The sequence below is a fragment of the Protopterus annectens genome, chromosome 3.part0, assembly GCF_019279795.1.
Source record: "Protopterus annectens isolate FY-2018-M chromosome 3.part0, PAN1.0, whole genome shotgun sequence".
In the NCBI taxonomy this organism is placed as follows: Eukaryota; Metazoa; Chordata; order Ceratodontiformes; family Protopteridae; genus Protopterus; species Protopterus annectens.
The window spans coordinates 1,865,488,141-1,865,514,582 of record NC_056731.1 but is presented as its reverse complement, the minus strand read 5'-3'; the positions used below and the strand labels follow the sequence as shown (position 1 = coordinate 1,865,514,582).

Here is a 26,442-nt window from a genome sequence, read left to right as displayed (position 1 = left end):
GGATATTTGTGTTGTTAGAAGATGTAATAAAAAGGAGGTTTTGTGATGAGAAAGAGAACGGGGAAGGAAAAGTAGGAGTTTGGTCTTTTGGGGATTTAGGATCAATAGGTTGTGAGAGAGCCATTGTTCAGTGGATAGTAGGGCCTGTTGGGTCAGGGAGTGTAGTTCATGAATGTTATTTCAGATGAATATAAGTGTGGAGTCGTCGGCATACTGAATAAGTGAGGATTCTTTGCATGAGGTGTAAAGATCATTGGTAAAGATGTTAAACAAAAGGGGTCCCAAGATGGAGCCTTGGGGAACACCAGTGGAGATGGGAAGGAAAGATGAGGAGGATGAGAGCCATTTGACAGATTGTTCCCTGCCAGATAGGTAACTATTAAACCAGTCAAGTGCGGAGGGGGATAGGTGGAGATTTGTGAGTTTGGATAGTAGTAGAGGATGAGAGACAGTATCGAAGGCTTTGGAGAGATCTAGGAAGAGACAGGAAATTAGTTTATTGTTGTCTAGGGCCTCTGCAATGATATGAGTGAAGGTGAGGAGGGCAGTGGTGGTGCTGTGGTGAGAATGAAATCCATGTTGGGTAGGGGTAAGTAAGTGGTGTATGAGGGAGGTGATTGAGAAGCTGTGAGTGAATACATATTTCTAATATCTTGGAGAGGGGGGACAGAATGGCAATGGGTCAGTAGTTTGAGGGGTCAGTGGAGTTTCCACCTTTATGAAGAGGGATAGGGAAGAAAGATTTCCAAAGGGTGGGGACAGTTGATTCCAGAATAGATCGATTAATTAGTATAGATACAGGATAGGCAATTGAGTCAGCAGCAAGTTTGAGGAATGTAGGAGATGGATTGTCAGTGGAAGGAGAGCAAGGTTTTAGCTTATAGACATAGACAGAGATATTTATGGACTTATGGATCCCCTTCAGGTTAATGAAGTTTCAAAACTTCGAAATTCATATGGCTGAGACCATATTATTGAAGTTTTGAAACTTCGAAAATGAAATAAATAAATAAAAATATATATATATATATATATTTTTTTTCTTTTTTTACTTTTATGTAGTGGGGCAAGCCCCCCTGCCCCCTCCACAACCCCATGCTAATTAAATATACCAACTCTGAGATCACACTACAGTGAGGAAAACGGTAAATTTCCCATTCCGAGCTGTACAGCAATCTCCATTCAAAAATGTTCGAAGTTTGAAAATTTCAATCGTATGGTCTCAGCCATATGAATTTCGAAGTTTTGAAACTTCAGTAATCTGAAGGGGATCCGTATGTACATGTACATACATGTATGCATATACATATACACACAGTAAACCATATATTTATAGTTTATTATCAGAATGTCGACAAATTTTCCCTGAGTACTTAATTATGCGAAAAAAAGTAATAAAATGGCAACATCAGACAGTCACATTTCCGACACATTCACATTGTTGACAATTCAAGTTCGACATCGTCGACATTTCTGCAACTTACTTTGACTTCTAGTGCTTGTCTACATGTGTTTTGTGGGGGGGGGGCCTGCACACACCATGGGGGGGCTGAGCCCCCACACCCCCTGCTAATTATATATTACAACTCCGAGATTGCACTACAGTGAAGAAAAGGGTAAAAGTTCTCCATCCCCACTGTAGTGCGATCTCCAATGAGAACGTCAGTCTCACAACAAATAATGCACACTAGCATTCGATGTTGCAGGTTCGACATTTTTCGAGTACTTGTTATGATAACTTTGAAAACTGTCTTTTGGTAATCAGAGTTTGCAGAGTGGCATTCGAAATTTAGATTGTAAACCTGTGTGCGTGTGTGCGTATGTATATATGTGTGTACATATATATATATATATATATATATATATATATATATATATATATACACACACACACACACACACACACACACACACACACACACACACACACACACACACACACACACACACACACACACACACAAGTAAAAATTCCAAAGTCCAAGCGTCAGCAGAAAAGCAGGTATAATAATGAAGCTGTCCAGTTAAAAACATACATTTATTGGAACAACAGTAAGGTAAGTGCTTTCACAACTAAAATTGCTTCCTCAGACCTCACAAATACAAATACATCACTTCCTTTTAAACATCACAATATTCGAAATAGCCAATAGAGTCATATATCATTTAAAGACATATCCAAATAAAATGTATCAACTGCATATTCAAATACATACTATATATATACTACACACACACACACACACACACACACATATTTATGTAAACATGCAGGAGGGGAATTCAGTGATCCCACTTTCTTAGTACTGGGATTTTATTTGTTGCTGCACTTTAGAGTAATAGCGAGTGCTTTTATCCTCAGACACAAGGCTTTTATCCACCAAACGTACCAAGTTCAAATAAGGTTGATTTTTACAGTACATACATACTTTGGGGATTTAGCAGTAAACAGCATCACGTTTTCAGCCCTTATTTAATAGCTACAAATTGAGGCCTGGAAATGCTGGCCATCTTTCAATGTATTAGCACAAGAAATCTGGATAAACCCAGAAATAATAGGGGAGAAAAGGCCCAAAAATAGCGACAGATTTGAAATATTGTAAACTTAAATATGCTGTAATAACAGGCTTTGAATTAGTACGCATTTTCTGAAGGTTATGAAGTCTGAAACTCAGATATCTTTCATTATTTAGGAACTTTAATACTCAATCATATGCCAGAAAATCACAGATTTTATGATGAATAGATCAAAAATATGAAGGAAAAATCTGGACAGCTGAGAGTAATGATACTGGTATATCGCAGTACTTTAAAGTTACATTATGAGCAAGCAACTCTCACAGCTTTTGAGTAGTTTAAAATAAGGTTCTTTGTTTCTTGCTGGTGTTGCAGGAATAAAAAATGAAGGGAAGCAGAGGAATGTGTTAAAAGCCAGGTGCTTTGTAACTAGCAAAGAATAAGAAAAGAGTTTGTGAGTCAAATCTCAGCAGGGAGCAGGTACCATGTTAGCTCTACTACCTAGACATTAGTAAAGCTAAAAATAAATGGAAGAGGGCAACAAAGACTCTGCAAATAGGCTGTCGCAACCTTCTCAGAATCATTCCAAAGCGTATCCAAGTATTGCCGTAGCCTCTGGGATGTGATTCATTCAGGCAATGGGTAAAATTATACGTTATGCGTACAAGTGTATGTGTAATACACACACACATACACACTCTCAAACGTAATGGAAAAGCAGGAGAACTGTTCAGGATCAACTTCTTTTCATCCCTAAAAGGGAACTTCATCAGATTAGTATGATATTACAGTAAACAATAGCCTCTACTCAAGAGCACTTTAACATTGGGGATTCCTAAACCTTTCAGCAAGTTACTGACTTGAAGTACAAACCACGGAAGCAGTGCCCAAGAGAGAATGTGTTTTAAAGGGAAGTACATAAAATGTATACTTAAAAAGTCAGCCTTACTAGGAATACTCGAACAACAGAAACTATGCAATGAAACCTATGTAATATTTAGAAACATCATACTGATGGAATGTAGCAGTCAGTATGCCTGTTTTAAATTGAGCCTAACTCACTGGGAAAAAGCCCTGAAGTAAATCACAAGTAAACACAGCCCACCCTGCTGTGTAACACAGTAGGCCCTTCTCAGAGTAGAATAGCATAGAAAGTTAGAAAAACAAAAATCAAAACCTTGCAGAATGCCATTAATGTAAGGAAAGAGACAGAAGGCATGCACTTCAGAGTCCCTTGGGGGAAAAAATGTAAAAGTTGCTGAAATTACACTCGTGCTGTTCAGATTTTGTCCTGTGCACACTACGCAAGAGCTGTACATCATTCACATGCACCCTGTTTGGCGGTGTTATAGAGCAGTACCTCCCCTGGTGTGCACTAGCAAGACCCATCTAAACCCTGGCCGCCACCCAACACCCCATGGCATGTTCAAATAATGAATGAATATTCATGTTGATGTCTTCACTGGCCGCATGAATATTCACTGGGTAGTTGGCATGTTAACTTGAGGGGGCACTACAGTTACCTAATGCTAAAGAAACAGCACTATAACTCCAAGTAATATATATATGTGTATGTATGTATGTATATATATATATATATATATATATATATATATATATATATACATATATATATATATATTTTTTTTTTTTACATTTTTGCAGGGGGCACACCCCCTTGTGCCCCGCCTATCCCCTGCAAATTAAAAGTTCCAACTCCGATATCACACTACATTGAGGAAAAGGGTGAATTTCCCATTCTGCACTGTACAGCGATCTCCATACAAAACTTTTGAAATTTTAAAACTTTGATCATCTGATAGGGATCCCTTACAACTTGCATTGAACACCAGCAGCATTTCATTCATTGAGCAATGACAAATTTACGTTGGTGATTGACAGATATGTAAATTAACAACTAATGTATGCACGCTGTCACTGTCAGACCTGCATAGCAGTTAGTCATTCCATCATTTGCATATAACATCACAGCCATTTAGCATCAGTCACACAAGACACTTCCACTTCTGCACAGACCTACCGGGGAGGTACTGTTCTACAACAATGTCCCCGATTAGTAGAGATGAAAGAGGAATCAGATCCACTTAGACAATGAAAGTATTTAAACATTTAAGTAATGACTTTGTTTAATACTAGTTATGTCATGCTTAGATGTTCATCGTGCATACAGCTGCAGTCATTACAGATGGGTTATCCTGCCGTCAGGCGGGTCCTCGGTCGGCCGAATTCCAAAGTCTAGGTCCGGCGTCGGTTGTCCTCGCTTCTTCCCTGACGTCAGTGCAGCAGGGGTATAAAAGAGGCAGCCGACGCCATTTTCTTCAGTCTTTCTTGCCCGAAGCAGAAGCAGTTCGCAAGTGCCGGTCGGCCAGCTCCTGAGATTTACGAAAGTATTTCAGCCGAAGTCTTCTTTAAAGCTAAGTACCCCGTTGGGGAAACTTTTCTTGCCTCAGACCGATGTCAGACAAAGTTAATAATTGCATTTCTTGTGGGAAGCAAATACCGCATAAGGATTTTCACTCTTTCTGTATACATTGCTTAGGGCTAGACCACGACGTCTCGGCCTGCCGTTTTTGTGCTAGGTTCAACAAGCGCACTATTAAGCGCCAGGCGGAGTTCGCCCTTCATTATTTTGGCAAAAAATTTAATTATATCATGTCGTCAGATACACCGACGCCAGTTTTAAGCAAAAGATGCAAAGACAAGGACTGACATTAGAGGTCTGCACCAAGTACTGAGACCACGCTTAGGCCGACTACCGGTTCTCAGCGAGGCGCCTACGCAGCCCCTGACTACCGATGAAACTATTTATCCAGTGACTTCAGTACCCGAGGTCGCAGGCTCCTCGGTCTCCATTCCCACTGCAGATACCGACGCCACTCTTGGCGGGGAAACTGAAACTGAAAATTTAGTGAGGCCTACCATTTCTGAAGGCGTTTTCAGGCCTTCCACCTTCTCTATTTAATCCCTCACTAAATCTAAAGCTGCCATGAAAACTAAAAAACAGGGTCCTCAGACCTCCTCTCAAGGCCCCATGCCTAAAAAACAGATGCTTAAAATGGCTGAGGATTTGATAACTCTCATCAGAGGTTCTCAACCCCCCTCTGACAAAAGACCCAGACTGGAGGAAGACTACCCTTCCTCAGACCAGGCTTCTATTACCTCAGACCATTCTGAGGACCAGGATTATGCCTATTCCCCTTTTGAAGACTCTGATGCTGAGGAGTCTGTTCCCTCGGTCTCACCCCCCTGAGGACTACTCTTTTGGGGAAACCCTGCATACATTGAGGGAGCACTTCCACTGGGAAGGCCAAGATTGCTCAGATTCCAAGAAAAGGCTCAGGGAATTTTTACTGCTCCCCCAGCATAGGCCCCTGGCTATCCCTCCTGTTTTAGATATTTTGGATGATGTGTACACAGAAGCCAGTCTCAATCCAGACTCTTTACCTCCAGCCCCTGTTAAACCAGACAGATATTACCGGGTTCCTGATTCTCACCAGTTCCTTTACAAAAGCCATACTGCTGACCCAGAAACAATTTCACAGGGTCCCAAGGGAATAAAGGCCTCTACTGCTAAAAACCCTTTACCTTCAGAGAGAGATTCCAGAGCATTAGAAAGGTGGGGGAAAAAGGTGTACACCTCGGCCACTTTAACCATGAGGGCATTAAACTGTCAATTTCATATGTTAAAGTACCAACAGTTTTTGTTATCTCAGCTGAAAAGCAAATTGACACAAACAGAACAACCAGATTTGAAAGAGTTGCAGGATTTGTTGCATGGAGCAGAGCAAGTGGGTAAACATACCTTGCAGTGTGGTTTTGATGCTCTAGAGGCCTCATGTAGAGCTGCTGTCACGGGGTCTGTCATACGTAGGCATGCTTGGCTCAAAGAGCAAACCTTTCCAGATCATGTCAAAGCAAAGTTATTAGATGCACCACTTCAAAACGATATATTGTTTGGTGTTAAAGCTGAGGAGGTACTAAAGAAAATGGAGGAAAAAGCCAAATCTATGCAAACAGTGAAAGATTTCTTGCAGGTGCAACTTCCACGCTTCAGCAGAAACTGGCCTTCAAAAAATTGGTCCTTTCCAGCCATGGACAGACCTCAAAGGGGCAGATACAGATGCCCAGGGGGTAGAGGACAACCTCAAGGATCTTACAGAGCTAGACAGTGGCAAGCACCAACCCCAAGAGGTGGAGAAGACAGATCACAGTCATTTAGAAAACAGACACAATGACTTCCCCCTATGCCTGCCAAACAAAGCTATAATGGCAGCACCTTTGGGCGGAAAACTGGCATTATTTTCAAAAAACTGGCACATTGTTACAAAAGACAAATGGATTCTGGACATTATAGACAGAGGCTACAGGTTCCACTTTCACACCCTTCCAAAAATGAGAGGCTTGCCAAACCTGCCACAAAATCAATGGGCAGAGGCACAAAGACAAATTTCCGCTCTCATGGATATGAAAGCAATTCAAGAGGTACCTGCAAAAGAACAAGGTCACGGTTTTTATTCCAGACTTTTTTCTGGTACCAAGGAAGGACAAAGATTGGAGACCCATCTTAGACCTATCCATCCTAAACACATATCTACAGGTGCCAAAATTCAAGATGCTCACATTACAGCAGCTTCTTCCCATGCTGGGCAAGGAGTCTTGGCTAGTAACGTTGGACCTCAAGGAGGCATACCTGCATGTCCCTATCAGACAAGATTGCAGAAGATACCTCAGATTTCTTGCAGGTTCCACCCATTACCAATTCTCTGCATTGCCCTTTGGCTTATCTACTGCGCCCAGAGTGTTTACGAAATGCCTGGCATCAGTAATTGCCTTCTGCAGACAACAAGGAATACAAATCTACCCATATCTGGACGACTGTCTGATCCAAGTTGTCAGCAAGGACATTCTATTGCAGCATCTGGCGTTTGTAATAAAACTGTTAAACTACCTGGGATACACAGTGAACAAAAAGAAATCAAAACTAATACCTTCTCAACAGATAATTTTCCTGGGTGCCAGCTTAAATACAACCACCCAGATGGCCTACCTCACGCCAGACAAACAAGGGCAACTGTCTCAATACTTCAACAAAATGGCAACCTTCACCAGACTAACTGCAAGGAAAGTCCTGCAGGCTCTGAGATTCATGGCATCTTGCATCCTACTAATACCATGTGCAAAAAGCTGCACATGAGGAAACTACAATGGTACCTAAAAAACTTATGGTCTCACAGCCACAGCTTGGAAACAATTATACCACTCATTCCATGCCTTCAAAAGGAATTTTTGTGGTGGGCTCAAGCATGCCAAAGAAACACAGGTCTCCCTTTCTGTTTACCTCAAGCAACTCAAATCATCAAAACGGACGCCTCAGACTACGCCTGGGGAGCACACATGGCAGATCAGTGCATTCAGGGAAGATGGTCCCAAAAACAGAAGCACCTACACATCAACCAAAAGGAGATGCTAGCCGTGCAAAATGCTCTCATGATCTTCAAAGACCTACTTCATCCAGGCCAGCTATTGATAAGGACAGACAACACCACAGTCATGTGGTACATAAACAAACAGGGGGGAACTCATTCATACCCCCTGTGCAGGCAAGCCATGACCCTGTGGAACACAGCACTGGAATTGCAAATTCAACTACAGGCACAATTCCTGCCAGGGAAGGAAAACACACTGGCAGACAACTTAAGCAGAAATATGACAGACCCACACGAATGGAAGTTGCATCCTCAAGTCTTCTCAAAGATAACTCAGGCATGGGGACAGCCAGACATAGATCTATTTGCTACCCACAGAAATTACCAGTTGGAAAAATTCTGTTCAAGGACCTATCATCCACAGGCCTGGAAAGTGGACGCACTCTCTTTCAATTGGATAGCATTGACAGTCTATGCCTTCCCGCCTCTTCCTCTACTGACCAAAGTTCTATTAAAGGCCAGAGCAGAGAGGCCAAAAATGATTCTCATTGCTCCAGACTGGCCACGACAGCACTGGGTATCCTCTCCTAAAGAGCCTGACACACTCGCCACCATGAATCCTACCTCTAGTTCCTCTTCTGTTGTCCCAGCACAACTACAAAACCCTTCACAGCCAGCTCAAAACCCTGAATCTAGCTGCATGGAGAATACCTTAATTTTCCAACAGACTCTCCTCTCCAAGGAGGTGCAGGATGTCATCTTGGAGGCCAGAAGACCCTCTACTAGAAAAGCCTACTCCGCCAAATGGAAACGATTTTGTTCCTGGAATCAAGAAAGGGGCCAGAATCCTTGGGTAATAAATATAACTCAAATTTTACAATACCTAGCTGAGATGTTAAACAGTGGCCTTTCCTTCTCCTCCATCAAGATCCACGCTTCAGCCATTTCTGCACAATACAATACAGATCCTCCTTTATTCTCACATCCTCTATTAAGGCAGTTCCTCAGAGGGGCAAAAAATATAAACCCCCCCACGGAAACCACCAGTCCCAGCTTGGGACCTCAACTTCGTATTGGAAAAACTGACCCTGCCTCCCTTTGAGCCGGCTTCTTCAACAGAGCTACAATACTTGTCGTGGAAAACAGCCTTCCTTCTGGCTATTACCTCAGCACGTAGGGTTTCGGAGCTACAGGCCCTCATGGCTGTGCAACCATTCATCATTTTCCATCAGGACAGAGTTTCCTTACGAACCAACCCTACCTTCAAGCCAAAGGTAGTATCCAGTGTAGCTTTGAATCAGACTATTCATTTACCTACCTTTTATCCAAATCCACAGAACAAAGGGGAGAGACTACTACTTTCCTTGGACATTCACAGACAACTTCGTTATTACTTGGACAGAACAAAGTCATTCAGGAAATCTGAGCAGCTCTTTGTGTCCTATGCTACAGGTGCTCAGGGAAAGGCTATTTCCAAACATACAATTTCAAAATGTATAGCCCACTGCATACGCTTTTGTTATTCATTTCATGGAAAATCTGTGCCTGTATACATCAGATCTCACTCCAGCAGGGCTACAGCTACCTTTGCAGCTTTCCTCAGGGGGGTCCCTACCAAGGACATTTTGGAAGCAGCTACCTGGAGTTCAGTGCACACTTTCTTCAAGCACTACCACCTTCCATTATACTCTAAATCTAGAGCGGGCTTTGCCACAGCAGTCCTGCAGGGCATCCTAGCCCCTCCTAGTTCCACTTAGTGCCTACCACCCTTACTTAGCTTTGGGATTATACCCATCTGTAATGACTGCAGCTGTATGCATGTTGAACATAGTACAGTTTTGTACCTACCATAAATGTAGATGTTCGAGTGCTCATACAGCTGCAGTCCAGGTTTCCCTCCCTCCATCCCCTCTTAGGACAGGCCTTATGACAAGCACCTTATCATATAACCTTTTTGGGGTATTCTTTTATGGTGTGTTTACTTGCAACTACTGTTTTTGATTTATCAACATTGCATGTTTGCATAACATTATGTTTGCCTTCCTTCTGGGGGCACCTGACATCTGGGGCAAGAAAAACTGAAGAAAATGGCGTCGGCTGCCTCTTTTATACCCCTGCCGCACTGACGTCAGGGAAGAAGCGATGACAACCGACGCCGGACCAGAACACAGAATGCAAGTTGAGTATGTAGAACAACTGGAGGACCGTGCTCGTCTGTTTTTGTTTAAGTAGTTACAGGCTTCGTTAACCTTTATGCTTATCACAGTAGATCTAAGGCTGAGTCGGTCAACATCAGTTTTGTGCTCTTAGTCATTAAAGCTGTCATTCTTCTATTCTTCTTAAAGGCAGAGTTGTGGTATGCCGTTGATATGATAACGTTCACTGGAATGCAGTGTTATATAATGTGGAATGATTAAGGTACTCTTATAAAGTGGTATGTTTCCTTTGTTTCAGTGAGGTTGAGGTTGCGAGTTGTGTGAAAAGCGATACACTAGTAAAAAGTAGTTGGGACATGTTCATAATAAAATTAGTGTGTAGTATTTATTTCTCTTTTCAACATATTCTTAAGTCGATTTGATTTGCAAAGTGAATGGGTTATTGATTATAAGCTCTGGTAGAAGATTGTTTTTCACTGGAGTGGGTGAGGGACTAAGTACTCTCTCCAGAGATTGTATCAACCTATCAGTCCCAAAGTGAGTACTGTTTTTAAATGTAAAGGCCCATGGCTTCATATTTTGTTTTGTCTTAATGTCTAGATTTATGGATTTAGTACATCATTTACTTTCAGTATTTCATTAGAAAAATTATACAGATTCTCTTGTAAGATGCTAGAATGTACTTTAGGAAAATAATTAGTGTTTTGTGGGGAAAAAAAAAAAAGTAAATAAGAAACAGTAATATGAACGGACTCATTTGGGGCCACCTGGCCCATACATTTGCCAGCAGGGCAATATTATTTCATTCTTGATCATGTCTGGGTTGAGTGCTGACGCAAAGCTTTGTGCATTTTGCCAGCTTTGCCGTCTGCCTCATATTACATGAGTATGAATGGTTAGGGTAGGGTGCTGGAATCTTTTTATGCATGCATGGACTGGTTGAAATAAGGCATGAGACAGAAGGCCATCTGCCTTATACTACCCCTGCATTATACACCATAAGGTGTTGCGATGTAGGAGGCACACATGGTTATGTCTTGCATAACTGCTGTGTGTCACATATGCTTTCATAAGCCAGGCAGAGTTTGACCGAAGGCACAGATGGCTGTATATTTATAGATATTCCCTTCATATTGTTCATCTTCTTTTTATGTTTTGTGTGTCATGATGCATTCTACTCTTCCAGTGGACTGTATAGTGGGCCATCTCTGTGTAATAGTTGCAAATATGTTGAAAAGTTGCAGTTTTTGTGCCCAGGTATGATTTTTGGATCCTGCTGAAGCATTCGGATACTTCTGGAAACAGTATTTTGGAACTAGGATTTATATGATAATGTTTGAGGAAATGTTAAGGTTTGAATCATTTTGTTTCTTTTACCTACGTTTGGTTATGTGAAAGGACCCTAATGTGAAAGTTGAGGTCACCAGTTACCCCAGTGGATCTTCCACAGCTGCAACCTGGCTTCCCCCAGGCATGTGCATGTGTTTCTCTGAGTTTATTAAACCAATTTTTAAAATGTTAGCACCAATCTCGCTGAAGAATTAATGGCTGTGCAAGATAATTCACTACTTAGCTGTCTCTTATTAGCCAAGATGCACAGATTATCAGGTAGCAGGCGTAAAGTGAATTTTTATTACATCATGTTCCATGCATTTTACAGCTACCATAATTCTGTTTTGACTACTGCTGATGGCCTCTTAATACCAAAGAAAAGTCAATAACAGTGATTTTGACAAACTGCATGCCCCCCACCCATAAAGGAAACTGTAACTCCCTTTCTTTGTCTGGCGTTCCCATTGTCCTTAATCATTACTGAACCAAGGTTGCTGTTGTCAGGCATGAGAGTCCAAACTGCATACTGGTGCTTGGTGGTGGGGATTATTGCATTTTGTCCTGTGTTTGTTTTTTAGCAGCTAGATTAGTAGCATGTGTTTCTCATGCGGTTATGGGTTACCAGGAAGTGAAATTACTTTCTTAGGGCTGTACAGTATTCAGAATGTGGTTGATGGGATTCAGATTTGTTACTCGGTGCCTTGACTACTCTGTTGGATTTGCTCATAAGAAGATAGGTGGATATTATTATTTTTTTATGTAAATCTTTGTATTAAAACTATATAACGTGCTAAATTCCAGTTGTCATGCATTCAATGAAATATGGTTCAATGTAACATGTTACATAGTGTGAATTTATCAGATTTTACAAACACCACATTGTGGCATCTAATGACATTATATGACATTCAATTGGTTATTTAACTTTATGAAACAACCTGCAAGGGTTTTATTGTAGAGAAGGTAATTATGATCAGTTTGCAATTCACAGAGCAACCTCTCTAAAGAGAACTTTAGGAATTTACTAAGGTAGCGAATGTGTAAAGTATAAAAACAGTAAAGGAGACCAAATAATTATGAAAGTACAGTATAATCTAGTGTGATATAATAATGCAAAAGTATACTGTGTTATAAGGCACAATCTTTATCCCAACTATTCAAAATGAAAGTGTCAACAAAAATGTATAACCACACTACAGATAAGCTCTGTTGTGAACTGTTTACAACTTGCAACATCTCTAGAAGCAATAGTTGTTGTCATCTAACTATACATTTGTATTTATATTTGTATTTGTAATTATAACTGTAAGCAGACAGGACAAGCCAAGTACAGATTTCCACCCTTTGGACGTTATTATTATATCATGAACCGGTCTGAGTCTTTTGATATATTACCTGGAATATCTTTACACAATATCTATAGTATGTTCTGCTATATTTTAACTAGTAAGGATTCATACATATATTCCTGCATTTGCACAGCCACAACCAGAGGTGTTTTGAAGATGATTAGTCTGGTGACTTTGGAGGGAGAGATCTGCGGTGCATTAAAATAATATTAAGTTGTTTTCTGCTTTAGGTGGGCTTAACCAAGAGAGCTGATCCTGGTGACTTGAAGACCGTTTTTTTAAAGGTATGTTGTCTATGCTTTTTTTTCTTCCACAAAGACACTTTTAACAATCTTTCATTTTCTTTCATCACCTCTTTGCTTCAAGGTATTACACAAATACTTTCTTGTATTTGTAAAAGAAGATCGTTTATAGTTAATCCAGATGCTGTAATTTGCTGGTTTCTGCCTTGAATGGTGTTTGCAGGAAGTAGTTTAGTAGCACAAGCTTGTCGTACCCGTTTGTTTTCACCTGCAGAGTGATCTCCCGAAGTAATGTCTCTCCTGTAAATTTAATACTTGGCTAAACTGATGGCAGTGTGATTCGTATGCACCTTGAACAAATACTGTAATAGGCTGTGTGTGTATTTATATTTTTCTTGTCACTTCAAAATGCAACAAATTGGTTAACTACACAAATCAAGAATTGTATTTAAAAGCTGGAACAAAGTTTCCAAGCTGTGGCAAATGGTATGCGGAAGCCTTGTCAGGATTCTTGCAGACTTTGGCTACTTTGGAATGTACCTTCATGTAGGAGTTTTTCTTGCACATGCTCATTAAATGTAAGTGGTGCATGGATATATATATATATATATATATATATATATATATATATATAAATATATATATGTATATATATATATATATATATATTTTTTTTTTTTTTTTTTTTACATTGAACCGCTCTGCTGTAACCGTTTAAGCGGACATATTATTTTAAAACATTTTCCAAACGATGTAATATAAAAGATCTTTAGCCCACAATTTTAAAGTTACTGCAGTGTGGATGTCAAGACGGTAACATGATTAGAAAAATTGAACAAGGTGTTGCAGTCACTTTTAATATAATAGACACTGCTACAACCAGAACACACACAATAAAGCATGGGACCCTTCTTAAAATAATATACTTTACCAACCAAAGCGCACAAAGACCATGGATAAAAACATATTAGTGACCATATGATGATTAGCCATGTAAATGTGAACTATTTTGTTTATCCCTAGGTTTAGGAACTTTACAGTGAGACTCCAAAAGCGTGATGACCGCTTCCATAATTTAAGAGCTTGTTGAATGAAAAACATCCTAGATTTCAAAGGCAGAATTGCTCCGTTAACCTACTGCTTAACACTGAAGAACTTAACCCATGCAAAAATGAACATTTTCAAGCATTGCTTTGTAGAACGACACTGACCGCTGTGATTCATATCCCTTTGAAGCAGTTCCATTCGCTGTGCAGTACCTGTAACTTTGTCGTAGAGAAATAGTCACCCAACCTGTCTGAATTTCCGAATGCTTCAAAAACAAGTTAATCAACTGTCTTTTGGGACATTAAGTGCATGAGGGTGAAATTGAAATTCCAGCTGCTGCTAATTTGGCGATAAAAGTAGGTGTTTTTTAAGACTTGAACAGCAGGTGGTAACATTTGGCAAAACTGAGATGTTTGTATGGTCATGCCCAAATATTGCTTCCATCTGCATTTGAACTGTATGTTTTTAGGAGTCAGACTAAATGTATGTGTGGATAAATAGGAAGATAATATATTATATATAAATGTTGAACAATGTCTGTGGGTTTCAGTAACTGTGAAGTTTATCCGTGTTTTTATTTTTATCAGAGCAATCAGATGACATTCTGAAAATGTCCAAGAAAGACAATGGACATACTCTACATTTAGTAGAGCTACAGGTGATTTAGGAGATTAAATGAAAATTTTTGGAGATTGAAGACAGATGGGAAAATTTTGATTTCTCTGATGTTTCTGAAGGGGTTGAAGGAAAAGAATGCCTAGAATGTATGACCAAGAAATTAAGCCACTGGACACGATTACTGATGGAGATAATTACATTGAACAGAAAGCATAGAGTATTTACTCCAAGTCTGTTGGCATGTTTTCCCAGGCAAATAATTATAAAAGTTCAGACTTGCCGTTTTGAAGGAGCAGAGTCTAAGAAAGTTATGGAAGAAGGAGAAAATTTTAAAGATTGGCATATCAAGCGCATTTGCAGACTATGATTCCTCAGTCGGGACAAGGGTAAAACGATGCAGATTTCTTCCCCATGTTAGACTGCATAAATCACTTGACATTGATTGCAACATAATTTATCCTGCATTCTTCTGGATTTCCCTTCATACTGGACGTAAGGCAATCTCTGAACCCAAATAAACAATGGCATAAATGGAGATATTAAGGAGACTTGCGTTAGAGGTGAGTAGCAAGATTGAGACGGAAAGGCACTGACAGAAGGTAAAGGAAAGACTGTTAAAGAAAGCTTGCCAGTAAAATCTATTCCAAAAGAAAGCTTGCCATTGAAGTCTGTTCCATTGTTCCATAAAAAATTGCTGGATTGAAAAGCAGATGTCAAAGAATATTCTAAATAGGTATGTGATCGTCTCTGTCGGGATAGCTGTGAGGAGACTGCAACTACTGAGGAGAAAAAAATAAAGGAATTGCTAAAGACTTGTGAACCATAAACTGCTTTAATGAACTTTCCCTTTCCAGTTACTCCCAAAGTGTTTAGTCACCAGCTGCGTTGGACTTATCTGGTTTGCACAAAGCAAATAATGTATTCAGATGTTTGGTTCAAGTGGCATAACACTAAGGAGGTGTATTTACTGCACACCTTTCAAAAATAGACCTGCGCAGGTGTGACCAATGGAAGAGGGGCTAAAGGAAGTTTGTGGGTTAATGAAAGCCTGATTTGTCCAGTCTTTGCATCTAACTGAATAGGAGAACATTGCAACAGTATAAGCAACATTCTTTTTCACATTTAACAATAGTCAGAGTTAGTCAAACTTAAAAATTAATGACTGACTGTAGAAGAAGAATATAATCGCCCAGATCCACTTAGCTCAAATGCAAAGTGACACCAAGGGGTGGGGGGATGTAACTACTGCATGCTTCTTGACGTAAATTTACACATGTAAGAAATGGGTGGGGGAAGGGAGTGTTAAAAGAAGGTATTTAAGTAAGTATGTGCCTGAATTTTGAAGTCTGTGTCTCTATTTAAATGTGGGATAGCTACCATAACACAAGCAACACACTTCATATGTAAAATCATTCAAAATCATGGGGTCATTAAGACTGTCTGGAAAAGAATAAGTCCTCAGAAGGTCTTGATACATAAATGAGACGAGTAACTAGGAGTTAAGGCTGTTAGTGAGTGTGCACCCATTTCTCTGAACTCATGTTGATGATCAGTTTGTATCGGTCAGTAGGCAGTCACTTTAAAGAGGCATGATGAAATGAAATGTTATCCATGGGTAAGTAGAGGGGGGACGGGGTAGTGGACAGTGACCAAGTATGGCTTGGTAAAATTATGGGCATGCAGTGGAAGGGGGAGGGAAGGATGATGCTATCTAAAAAGAGGCACCGTCTTCAACGAGGGCTCAAATCTGACAAATGGAAGAAGTTTAGCAGCCCAGTGAGCAGGAGTTTCACGTATGTAGTTTGGATGTCATTTCATAGGTTTATACTTAGTTACTCATATTTGTATTTTGGCAAGATTATTGGAGATGGAGGGAGTTGTTTACACTTGGAAAGAGTTATGGGACAGATTCTGGAGTAATGTCCTCAGAGGTAGGTGCACACAAGAGGCAAAAGAAACAGTAGTTAAGAAAGAGCCCTCAGTCTTCATTTTGTTTAAATGAAGTGAAGCAAGATGTACCACACAGGAGTAATGACGCTTAAGATAGTGCTATGGAATGCAAATCGTCTGCTTCATGCAAATAAAAGAAAAAGGATAACTTAAGTATATTAAATTACATGGGGCAAATGTCAGTTTACAAGAATCCTATATGAATTATAAGGAACTTGAAAGTTTGAGGAGAAAAGAGGTTTATCATTCAACTTCCCCCAGAGGGTAGAAAGAGGGGAGTGGCCACAGCACTAATTGGCAAGCTCTAATTCAAATAGAGCAAACAAAAAGGGACAGCCCTGGACGATGCATATTTTTAATGAGACATTGTGCTCCAAAGAGATAGCTAGAGACCTTTAGCTAATTCAGCGACCCTCAGTTACTCCTTAGTAGTGAATCCTCTTCTGCAGAGGAAAAAGGCAAATTGATGCTGTTTTCTCTCAAAAATTTGTTAAGGAATAATAAAAGATCATTGAATTCAGTTAGGAGTCGCTAGCTATCCTTGTGGGTCATTTTCACTTGGTCCTAAACCATCAAAGGTTTGGGTACGATAAAAATCAAGTCAGGCAAACTAGTGGAATTCTCCAAGACTTTTTTTAGTAAAGGGAGATTAGTGAGATAAGAGAATTAAACTTGGAGAATGTATATCTCCACCTAGAACTGCAATAAATCAAATGCAGAGTGTACTTTTAGAGTTTAGTCAAGGCATATTAATCGGGAGATTAGAAAGTAGTAACCGAAAGTAGGGATGCCTCAGGGGGCCCAAGATCATGCAGAATATCAAGGGAAAGATAGCTGGTTTCTGGTATGACGATAGAGTCCACCCCCCAAGTAATGTCTTACGCTGTTTCAGCTCCAGAGCAGTATCCCTTCAGCTGAGTTAATGTTGGGAACAGGAGGGGATTATGAATAAGGGGGAGGAGCCTGAGCTACAGATCCTAAAGTCTGGAGTGGGCAAAATTGGATCCAAGGCCTGATCCAATAACCCATCCATTGAGGAAGGAGAGAAGCAGACAATGCAAATGTTTCATTATGTAAGTACATAACTTTCATTTCTAGAATAGTCAGAATATATATAATAGGGGAACTTGAATATTTACTAAAGATCATGCTCTACTGTGGGTAGAGAGTAAAAGTCCTGAGATAGTAGATGGAAAGAGACACTGGAAATTAGGCTTGACTGGGTCATATGCAAAAACAAGAAATAAGTTATTTGGACTTGGTGCAAAGACTTGTACAGAGATAATGACAAGGGGAGGACTGTCTGGATCTGACAGATGAATGGGGTAAACCGAAAGTGTGTATTAAGAACAGGACTCGAGAAAAGGATGGATGGGAAGAGAGGAAAACTCAACGGAGAAAGTGATTACTGATAATGAAAAACATGCAGGCTAAGAGGGAGACTTTAATGGTGAAGGAGCAGGGGGACCAGGGGACCTTAAAAGAGAGCAGATGTGAAGGATGCAAATGCAAGAAAGAGTGGACAGGTACAGTGGAGCATTAAAAGAATGGAACTGGGACAGAACTCCAAAAAGCCAAAAACACTTAGCATCTAGCATCAGACAGCAAAAAATGGAAAGGAGGATCTTCACGGTAAAACGCAGAGATTTGGGCAGAACAGTAACAGAGCCCAAACCGATTCAAGATTCTTTTCAACAATTTTATTCCTCACTGTATTCTGAGTAAAGCCGTGGTATGGAATGGCTGAGAGAGACCAGGAGGTTTTTAAGTGACATGGATCTGACTAAATTAACTCTAGTGGAGGAGCAGAACCTGATTAGACCCATATCGACTTGGGAGATGGACCAAAATAATGAAGCCGGTGGTTTGGAAATACCAGGTAAGATGGCATCCCAGTAGAAATATGAAAAGAATATAAAGAGGACACTATGAAATTGGTGTTTAGTGACATCTTATAGAATAAAAATAAATGTCATGATCATGGCATCAAGTTGTCGTTTCAGTGATTCTGGAAGAAAGAAGGAGAAGCTCCTAATTATCCAGGCTGTTTCTGGACCTATGTCAGCACTGAACCACAAATATGTAGAGCGTTACAATCAGGTCTCTGATCATAACCATGTTGTTATATGTTCGAGACATGGATGCTAAGAAATTCTCCTTAAGAGAGAAGCTGAAGAGTTGATCTTGGCACTCATGTTGAGAACACATAAAGGGTTCTGATCAGTGAGACCTGATCGTAACTCTTTGTAGTCCATGGAGTGTTATCTGCATGTACTATCAGTTCCAAAAGAAATAAAAAAACACAATGTGTTTTACCAACTTTAAAAGTCAGTAAGTCACTTTCCGAGTGCTGCTGCATGCACAGCAAGTAAGGAAAAAGTCAAGGACAGTTTTTAAGCACCGCACTAACTTAATTGAGTTACTTGCAGACTATGTCTGTAAACTTTAGTGTACATACAAGTAAAGCTTTTCAGGGACCAAAGAACATCCCTTCCCTTGTATCCGTCCGTCACTGAGCTTTGGCGGTGTGTAACAATTGTTATACGTTGAAAGCTCTGTTACATTTGGGCCTCATGCTACTCTAGTGCATAACAGGTTTATCTTTTTTCTGATTTGGAGCGCAATCAGGATGCTCCATGTACGACAAAGTTTTTGTGGCGATTTTAGCAGAAAGGCTCACTAAAATTCTACTGGAACTTATTGACCTGGACTAACATGGCTTTGTAAAAGCAGACATGATTGGTGTAATGATAAAGGTGTTTGACTCACAGACACAAGGTACAGTGTTTGATTCTCACCTTGGAGAGGGAAATTGGCTAAGTTTAGAAAGCTAGGCAAGTAATTAGCTATGAACTTTGAAACAATGCATCTGAGGAAAAAGGAAAATAAAAATTTTGAATGGGGTTGCTATAATGGTTAAGGTGTTTAGCTGACAGACAAAAGGCACAGCTTTTGATTCTCACTTCTGAAAGGGAAATTGGCTAAGTTTAAAATGATCTTCAAAGGCAGCTAGTCTAGTACTTGCTTATGAACTTATGAGCAAATGTTTGTAACATTATTAGGATGCACATGATATGTAAACGGGCAGACACTGACAGGGAAACAGTTGACTCTCTACTGACATTAGGTGCAGAAAAAGTATATGATAAAGTACATTGGAATTTCTTATGGGAGATTTTAATAAAATGGGATACCCAATGGAGTTTACTGTACTAATGCAGGCACTGTGTGGAAGGTTGAAGGGTGACATTGAGTAATGTGAGATTTACCTAAGACAAAGCTGTAAAGAGGGACAGGGTAAGGCTGCTGTCACCCCTATTATTTGCCCTATATCTGGAGCCCTTGGCCCAGAAGATTAAACGGTCAGACATTAAAGGATGAGAGTAGAATGGGATGGAACAAACAAATTGCTATATTTGTGGATAATATCATTATTTATAATGCAAACCCTGTAGAAAAATATATTGAGAATGTTCTGTATACCGAGAAAATTTGATAAGAATTCAGGATGTACAGTAAATGAAGATTATTTATACCATGGGCTTTAGTTTTATTTACCCTCGTACTTGTTAGTACAAGAAGTTCCACCTATGAACTCGTGGTGACCCAGACCAGTCTTTGAAAGTGGGTCTATATCAGTTCATCGAAATGTCTGAAGTTCGAACACCATATGTTCGAACATCAAACCACAAACTACAAAAGCATCGAAGTCTTAAAACAGCAATTTTTTTCCCAGGGGAAAAAAAAAAATCGCTGTTCCAAGAAACACGCACGCAACACAAACACACCAAAACAACATCAATCCACACACACACTCAAAATCCTACATCTAACCCTACACTAAACTGTACATACACTACTACCTATCCACTTACCTTAACCCAAACCCTAACCCTAAGATCTGTCACTATCGCACACTCACCTGACCTGCGCCCCACCCCTAACTCAGCTACGCCCCAACCCTAACTCAGCTATCCCGCCCTAACCCTAAAGTCTTTCACTATTGCACACCCACCTCACCCGCCCCCTAACATCCACACAATCGCACACTTACCTGAACCCGACCCGTAACTTCCCAACACAGTCCTGATACTCGCAATGCCACAGAAATGGCCCACTGAATTCTTTCCCTGGGAAAGAATTCGGTGGGCCATGGCTTCGCGATTACCAGTGTTCGAACTTTACAGTTTGAACATCTGGTATTTGATATTCAGCCGTTTTGACGGACTGATATAAACCCTTTGCAAGTTACATGAGAAGCAATATATGTGAAAATATTTATATGCTGAGGAAATGGAGGTTACTCCCTAGTGACACAGATCAAAGGGTGCAGGCAATTAAAATGTTTGTTGTTCATCAAATTCTACATGTAGCACAGGCCTTTCCAAATGATTCGGGAACACTACAATGGGGCATACTAAGGAATTAAATAACTGATACACTTGGGTGGGCCAAAGCCCCACAGTCAATTGGCAAAGCATGCTACTTCCCACAGAAGTAGGATGGGCTAGATGTATATACCCTATAGGATTGCTGTAAGACAGCGCAATATATGAACATACCCTGTAGGATTACTGTAAGACAGCGCAGTATATGAACATACCCTATAGATTACTGTAAGACAGCACAGTGTATGAATATACCCTATAGGATTACTGTAAGACAGAGTAGTATATGAACATACCCTATATGATTACTGTAAGACAGCGCAGTATATGAATATACCCTATAAGATTACTGTAAGACAGCACAGTATATGAACATACCCTATATAATTACTGTAAGACAGCGCAGTATATGAACATACCCTTTATGATTACTGTAAGACAGAGCAGTATATGAACATACCCTATATGGTTACTGTAAGACAGCTCAGTATATAAACATACCCTATAAGATTGCTGTAAGACGGCGCAGTATGTGAACATACCATATAAGATTACTGTAAGACAGCGCAGTGTATGAACATACCCTATAGGATTACTGTAAGACAGTGCAGTATATGATATTATAGTTTGTGTGTTATTGTCAAAATCCATATTATGCCTCAGTAGAAGTGGATTCTGTTGGATCAGGCAAAAGAAAGGGATTTGGGAAGAAGGATCAAAATCTGTGCTTTAGTCAATAATAATTAACAACCAGTGAAACAAAGGGCAGGGGAATTCAAAGATGTTCATCATACTGATCGCTGCAACCGTAGCCTTAGTTATAAAAAGCTGTATCCTGCCAATGATATAATAGCCGCCCAGCATCCAAAGCTTCAGTGAACCTTCTGCCTAAGATCACAGGTTTGATTACCAAGCTCTTCAGAGCCATTGGTGAGAGAGCTGTTATGTGGGCTTTTGAAGACTGATGGTGGGCTTGTGCTGTTCCTTTGATGGGAAGGTGAGTTTTTTTGGGAAAAAAACCTTCCACATAATAATTTTATGGCTTAAATGTACTTTCCAGCTTAGGAAAGTTATTTTTAATCTAGGAGTTTTAACGGACTGTCAGAAGGCTTAACCCTGTCTTGAAACAGGTGCACACTATTTTCTTGCCAGTTTAAAAGTTGTTTAAAGTAGAAGAAAAACATTTTTTTCTGTGGAGAAATTGCATTATTTTACTTTTTTGGGCTGGCAGAGTTTATTAAAGTACTTTTTACTGTGTTTTGTGAGAAAAAGTGACCTTTAACAACTTAAAAATTTTACCGGCATTTTCTGCTTGTTTTCCCCTGGAAAGACGCACCATTTTTGACTTAACCATGGAGCAGACTACCAGGTATTGGAAAAAAGTGAATACTTCTGCAGCTTTGAATTTCAGAATCTTAAATTGTCAGGCTCATATGTTAAAGTTTATTCTGACATGTTGTGAAAGTATGAGGAATGCCTTATTTACAGTTTCTTCCTGTGAGTTAAAATCTGCTTTAAATAACTTGGCTTCTTCTGCTGCACAAGTCACAACTTGTTGTTTGCAGTGTGTGTATATGATGCTGCTGATACTTCTTCCAGGGCACCGTTTTAAGGTGGATTGCTTGGCTGTATTCTCAGAACCTTCCAGATAATAAAAACGAGATTTTAAATTCTCCTTTGTATAGACATTTAGTGTTTGCCCCCTCTGCTGCAGAGGTGACCAGAAAGTGTGATGAATGGGGCAAGCTGATCCAGGGAATTTCTAAAAATGTTCAGCCCTTCTTTTTCAAATTGTCCAAGGGATTTTCTTTCTCCTCATCCAATTTCAGCAAAAAAACAGAATAAACAGTCTTGGCAGAATTCAGGTAAACAGACGTTTAAGAAGACATGGCAAAAAGGTTCCAAAAAGAAGTCTTGAACCTCCCAAAACCAAGGACACTACAAGTTTGACTATTCAAGAGACTTTGTGACCCCCTTCTACCCTAGTCATCTTTCTCTTCCGGAGAGTCTGAATCTCCATTTTTTTCTTTGGCAACAGATTGTTTCAGACAGTTGGGTTCTGAAAATCATTCATCAGGGTTAGATAAGGCAGTGGGAGGAAATTTCTCCTTTCCAGGGAATCATTCCTCATCCTGCAGATCAGGCTGTTTTGTTTCCTGTTGTTCTTTACCTCATGCTCCTCCAAGAAGTGATCGAACCAGCCCCTGCTTTCCGAGTGGGAAGCCATTTTATTCAAGGATGTTCCTAGTCCCAAAGAAATAAAATGCTTGGAGACCAGTTCTGGATCTTTCTTTCCTAAATCTGTTTGTGATGGTGCCCAAATTCAAAACTATGCCACTTTACAACCTTTTCCTTCTCTTTCCTGTCGTAACACCAGGTTTAAAAGATGCTTGTCGTCGCATTCCTATTCATACTGACTTCAGGCACTTCATAAGGTTTTGTGTCTGGATCACATTATATCAGTTTTTCCCCTCACACTTTGGACAGTTCACTGCACCAAGAGTGTTAACGTGGCTAGCAAAGCTTCTAGCTCATTGCAGCCTACAGGGTAGCCACATTTTTCTGTGTTTATATGACTTGCTTATCTTTGTGGAGTCTTTTTCAAAATGCCAGAAATCTCTCTCTTGAATGTCAGATCTCTGTTGCACAAGCTGGGTTTCCAAGAGAACATTCAGAAGGCTTTCTTGACTCCCTCAAACTGTATTGTGTTTCTGGGATGTCAACTAGACAATTCAATTCAAAGAGTTTTTCTTCCACAAGAAAAAATAGATCATTACGTAGATCTATTTCTATGTTTTTCCGCTCAGACCTTTGTCACTGCAAGGGAATACTTCAGAATTTGAGGTCTCATGGCATCTATGATTCTCATGGTACCCCTGGCAAGACTCCATATGAGAAAGATACAGTGGTATCTGAAATCTTTTGGTCCAAGCATTAACACATTTTATCTTTTGAGATCCAATTACTGGGGTTTGTCAGAAGAGACAACAAATATTCTTAAGTCAAGGTCTCCTGTTCATCCTCCCTGCTCCTTAGTAGTCAGTCAACACAGATGCTTCAGAGTTTGCTTGGGAAATAGTGTCAGGAGAGATAAAAGTACAGAGGGTGTGGGACAACAAGGACAGATGCAAGCACATAAATATCAAGGAGATGCTTGCCCTGATCAAGGCACTCCATTCTCTGAACCATCTGTGGTCCCTGGGACCTTTTCAAGTTGTTACAGACAATATCACACTCATGTGGTACATGGTACATCAGCGAGCAAGGAGGAGCTAGATTGTACCCCTTTTCTAAGTTAGCCTTGTTTAGTTTGGAGTATAGCTTCACAGCACAGTCTCACTCTGCAGACATCCTACATCCCATCAAAACAAATGTGTCTGGCAGACAGGCTGAGCAAGACAAAGGCAGACCCTCATGAGTGACTACTTGATTTAGGGGGGGTCTTCCAAGATTTGATCTGATTTGATCAGTCTGTGAGGAGTTCATATAGTAGACCTTTTGCCAATCAACTGGTAAACTTCTGCTCCAAGGATTCCATGCAAGAAGGTCTTAAAAGACAGATGCCTTTTCTTTTCCTTGGACTGGAATGTTCCTATATGTTATCCCATCCTTTCCACTAATATCCAGGGTATTTATGAAGATTCAGAAGGAATCCTCTAGGATTATTGTGGTGACTCCCTTCTGGGCCAGGCAACAATGGTTCTCCCTTCTTTTGGAAATGGCCAGGTACAGTTACCACAAGCTGCTTCACAGAATGGATCTACTCACATAAGAACAGGAGGATTTGATACACCCCGAACCCAATCAACTTCAACTGACTGCCTGAATGATAGGGTATTCATTCCCTGTAGGCCCCTGTGTACTGAGGACATGTAGCAAGTGCTAATGGAGGCAAGACAGTTTGCCATTAGAAAATAATATATTAACAAGTGGAAAAAGTGTTCTAATTGGTGCCAACAGCATAACCTACAGCCATTCAGGGCTAGTGTTTCTCTGTTTTTACAGTATTTGTCTGAGTTACTGTCCTTTGCCCTCCCCTACTCTTCTAGCATGGCTCTTTTATTGGCCATTTCAGCATGCCTGCCCATGGATCCTCCCCTGTCAAGGCATTTTTTGTCAAAATGTTTTTGAAAGGGGTTTTGCATAAGAGACCACCAAGAAAACTGTTCCTCCTTGGGATCTTAATATTGTGTTAGAGAAGCTAACACTTGCTCCATTTGACTCAGCTCATCTGATTAACTTGAGGTTCTTAACTTGGAAAACTATTTTACTGATTGCTTTGACTTCTGCAAGAAGAACTGTTGCTTGACATTACAGAGAGCATTTTACACCAGCATGCAGGATACTGTTATCTTCTCCTCAGTAGACACTGCCAGTGTCAACAGCTATGTCACATTTTTGGATATGCAGTACTCCCACCAGGGCAGAGTTAGAGACATGCCTGGAGGCCAGGCAGAAGTCACCTTATCCTATACAATGAAGATTACAGTGGCATGGCTTTTAATCTATCCACATACATCATGGCATGGTTTGTAGGCCCTGTGCTATCTTGCTAAGAAAGTCCTGTGGCCTCTCCAGCTGCCACATGTGTCTGGTGAGGTACATGTAAACAAGAGCATTATACTCTGTTACTGTTGTAATGAGGTTTGACTACAGTGCTGTCTGTGTTGGATCCTGGACCCGTTGACTCTGCAGATTCTGTATCTGCCCTGAGTGTTTCTGCCCAGTCAGAGCAGGAGATTTCTGGGAGCTGACACTTGCTGGTCGGGTCCTCTGAGCCAGCTCGGATCTCTTCGGACCTGACCCTGCCTCTCGGGGCCTCAGCATGGATGAGTTCTGCTCCCACCTCATCTTCGGAGCCTCTAGCTTCTGCTCCATAGATTCTTTCAGCCCAGACTTCTGGTTTTGTCGGTTCTGGGGAGTTCTTCGGAGCAGGGACAGTTGGCTTTCGAAGTCATGAGGAGTCTGATGACTTCTTCCCAGTCTTGGGCACAGTCCTACTCTGATCTTCCTCTATCGTCAGCACAGGTGTCTTTACCTTCTCACTCCCATCCACAGAGATCCCAGGCCTCAGGATGTCCCCCAGGGACTCTCCGCTCTTCCGAAACTTTCCCAGAACACCTCACTGAGGAAGTTCCTCTGAAGAGCTCATGCAAGAGGAAGCATCCAGACTCCTTAGAGGAGTCTGTCACTTCTGATACCATCCTCGATGAAGCAGAAGGGTACGGTCGCCTCCTGAGGATGTTATCCCAGAAATTTTAAAACAGAGAGGTGACTGGCAGTTCTCGTCCCCTTCAGCCGAGGAGTCAGTATACCTGAATGCCTTCGGATCTCACCTTTCAATCTCTTGGGTGACGCCGCCTTCTGATGAGCTTATTGAGTTAATCTCTCAGAAG

General features: G+C 40.6%; 1 protein-coding gene across 2 annotated transcripts in view; it reads left to right on the top strand.

Annotated features, from left to right (window-relative positions):
- The window catches only part of SLC25A13 (solute carrier family 25 member 13), a 1,915,284-nt gene that overhangs the window by 338,445 nt on the left and 1,550,397 nt on the right, over window positions 1–26,442 (top strand). For both annotated transcript variants that reach the window (XM_044065927.1, XM_044065926.1), the window contains exon 2: window positions 13,032–13,085. In XM_044065927.1, coding sequence (XP_043921862.1) covers window positions 13,032–13,085 — 54 coding nt within the window. The remainder of the gene's footprint in view (window positions 1–13,031; window positions 13,086–26,442) is intronic.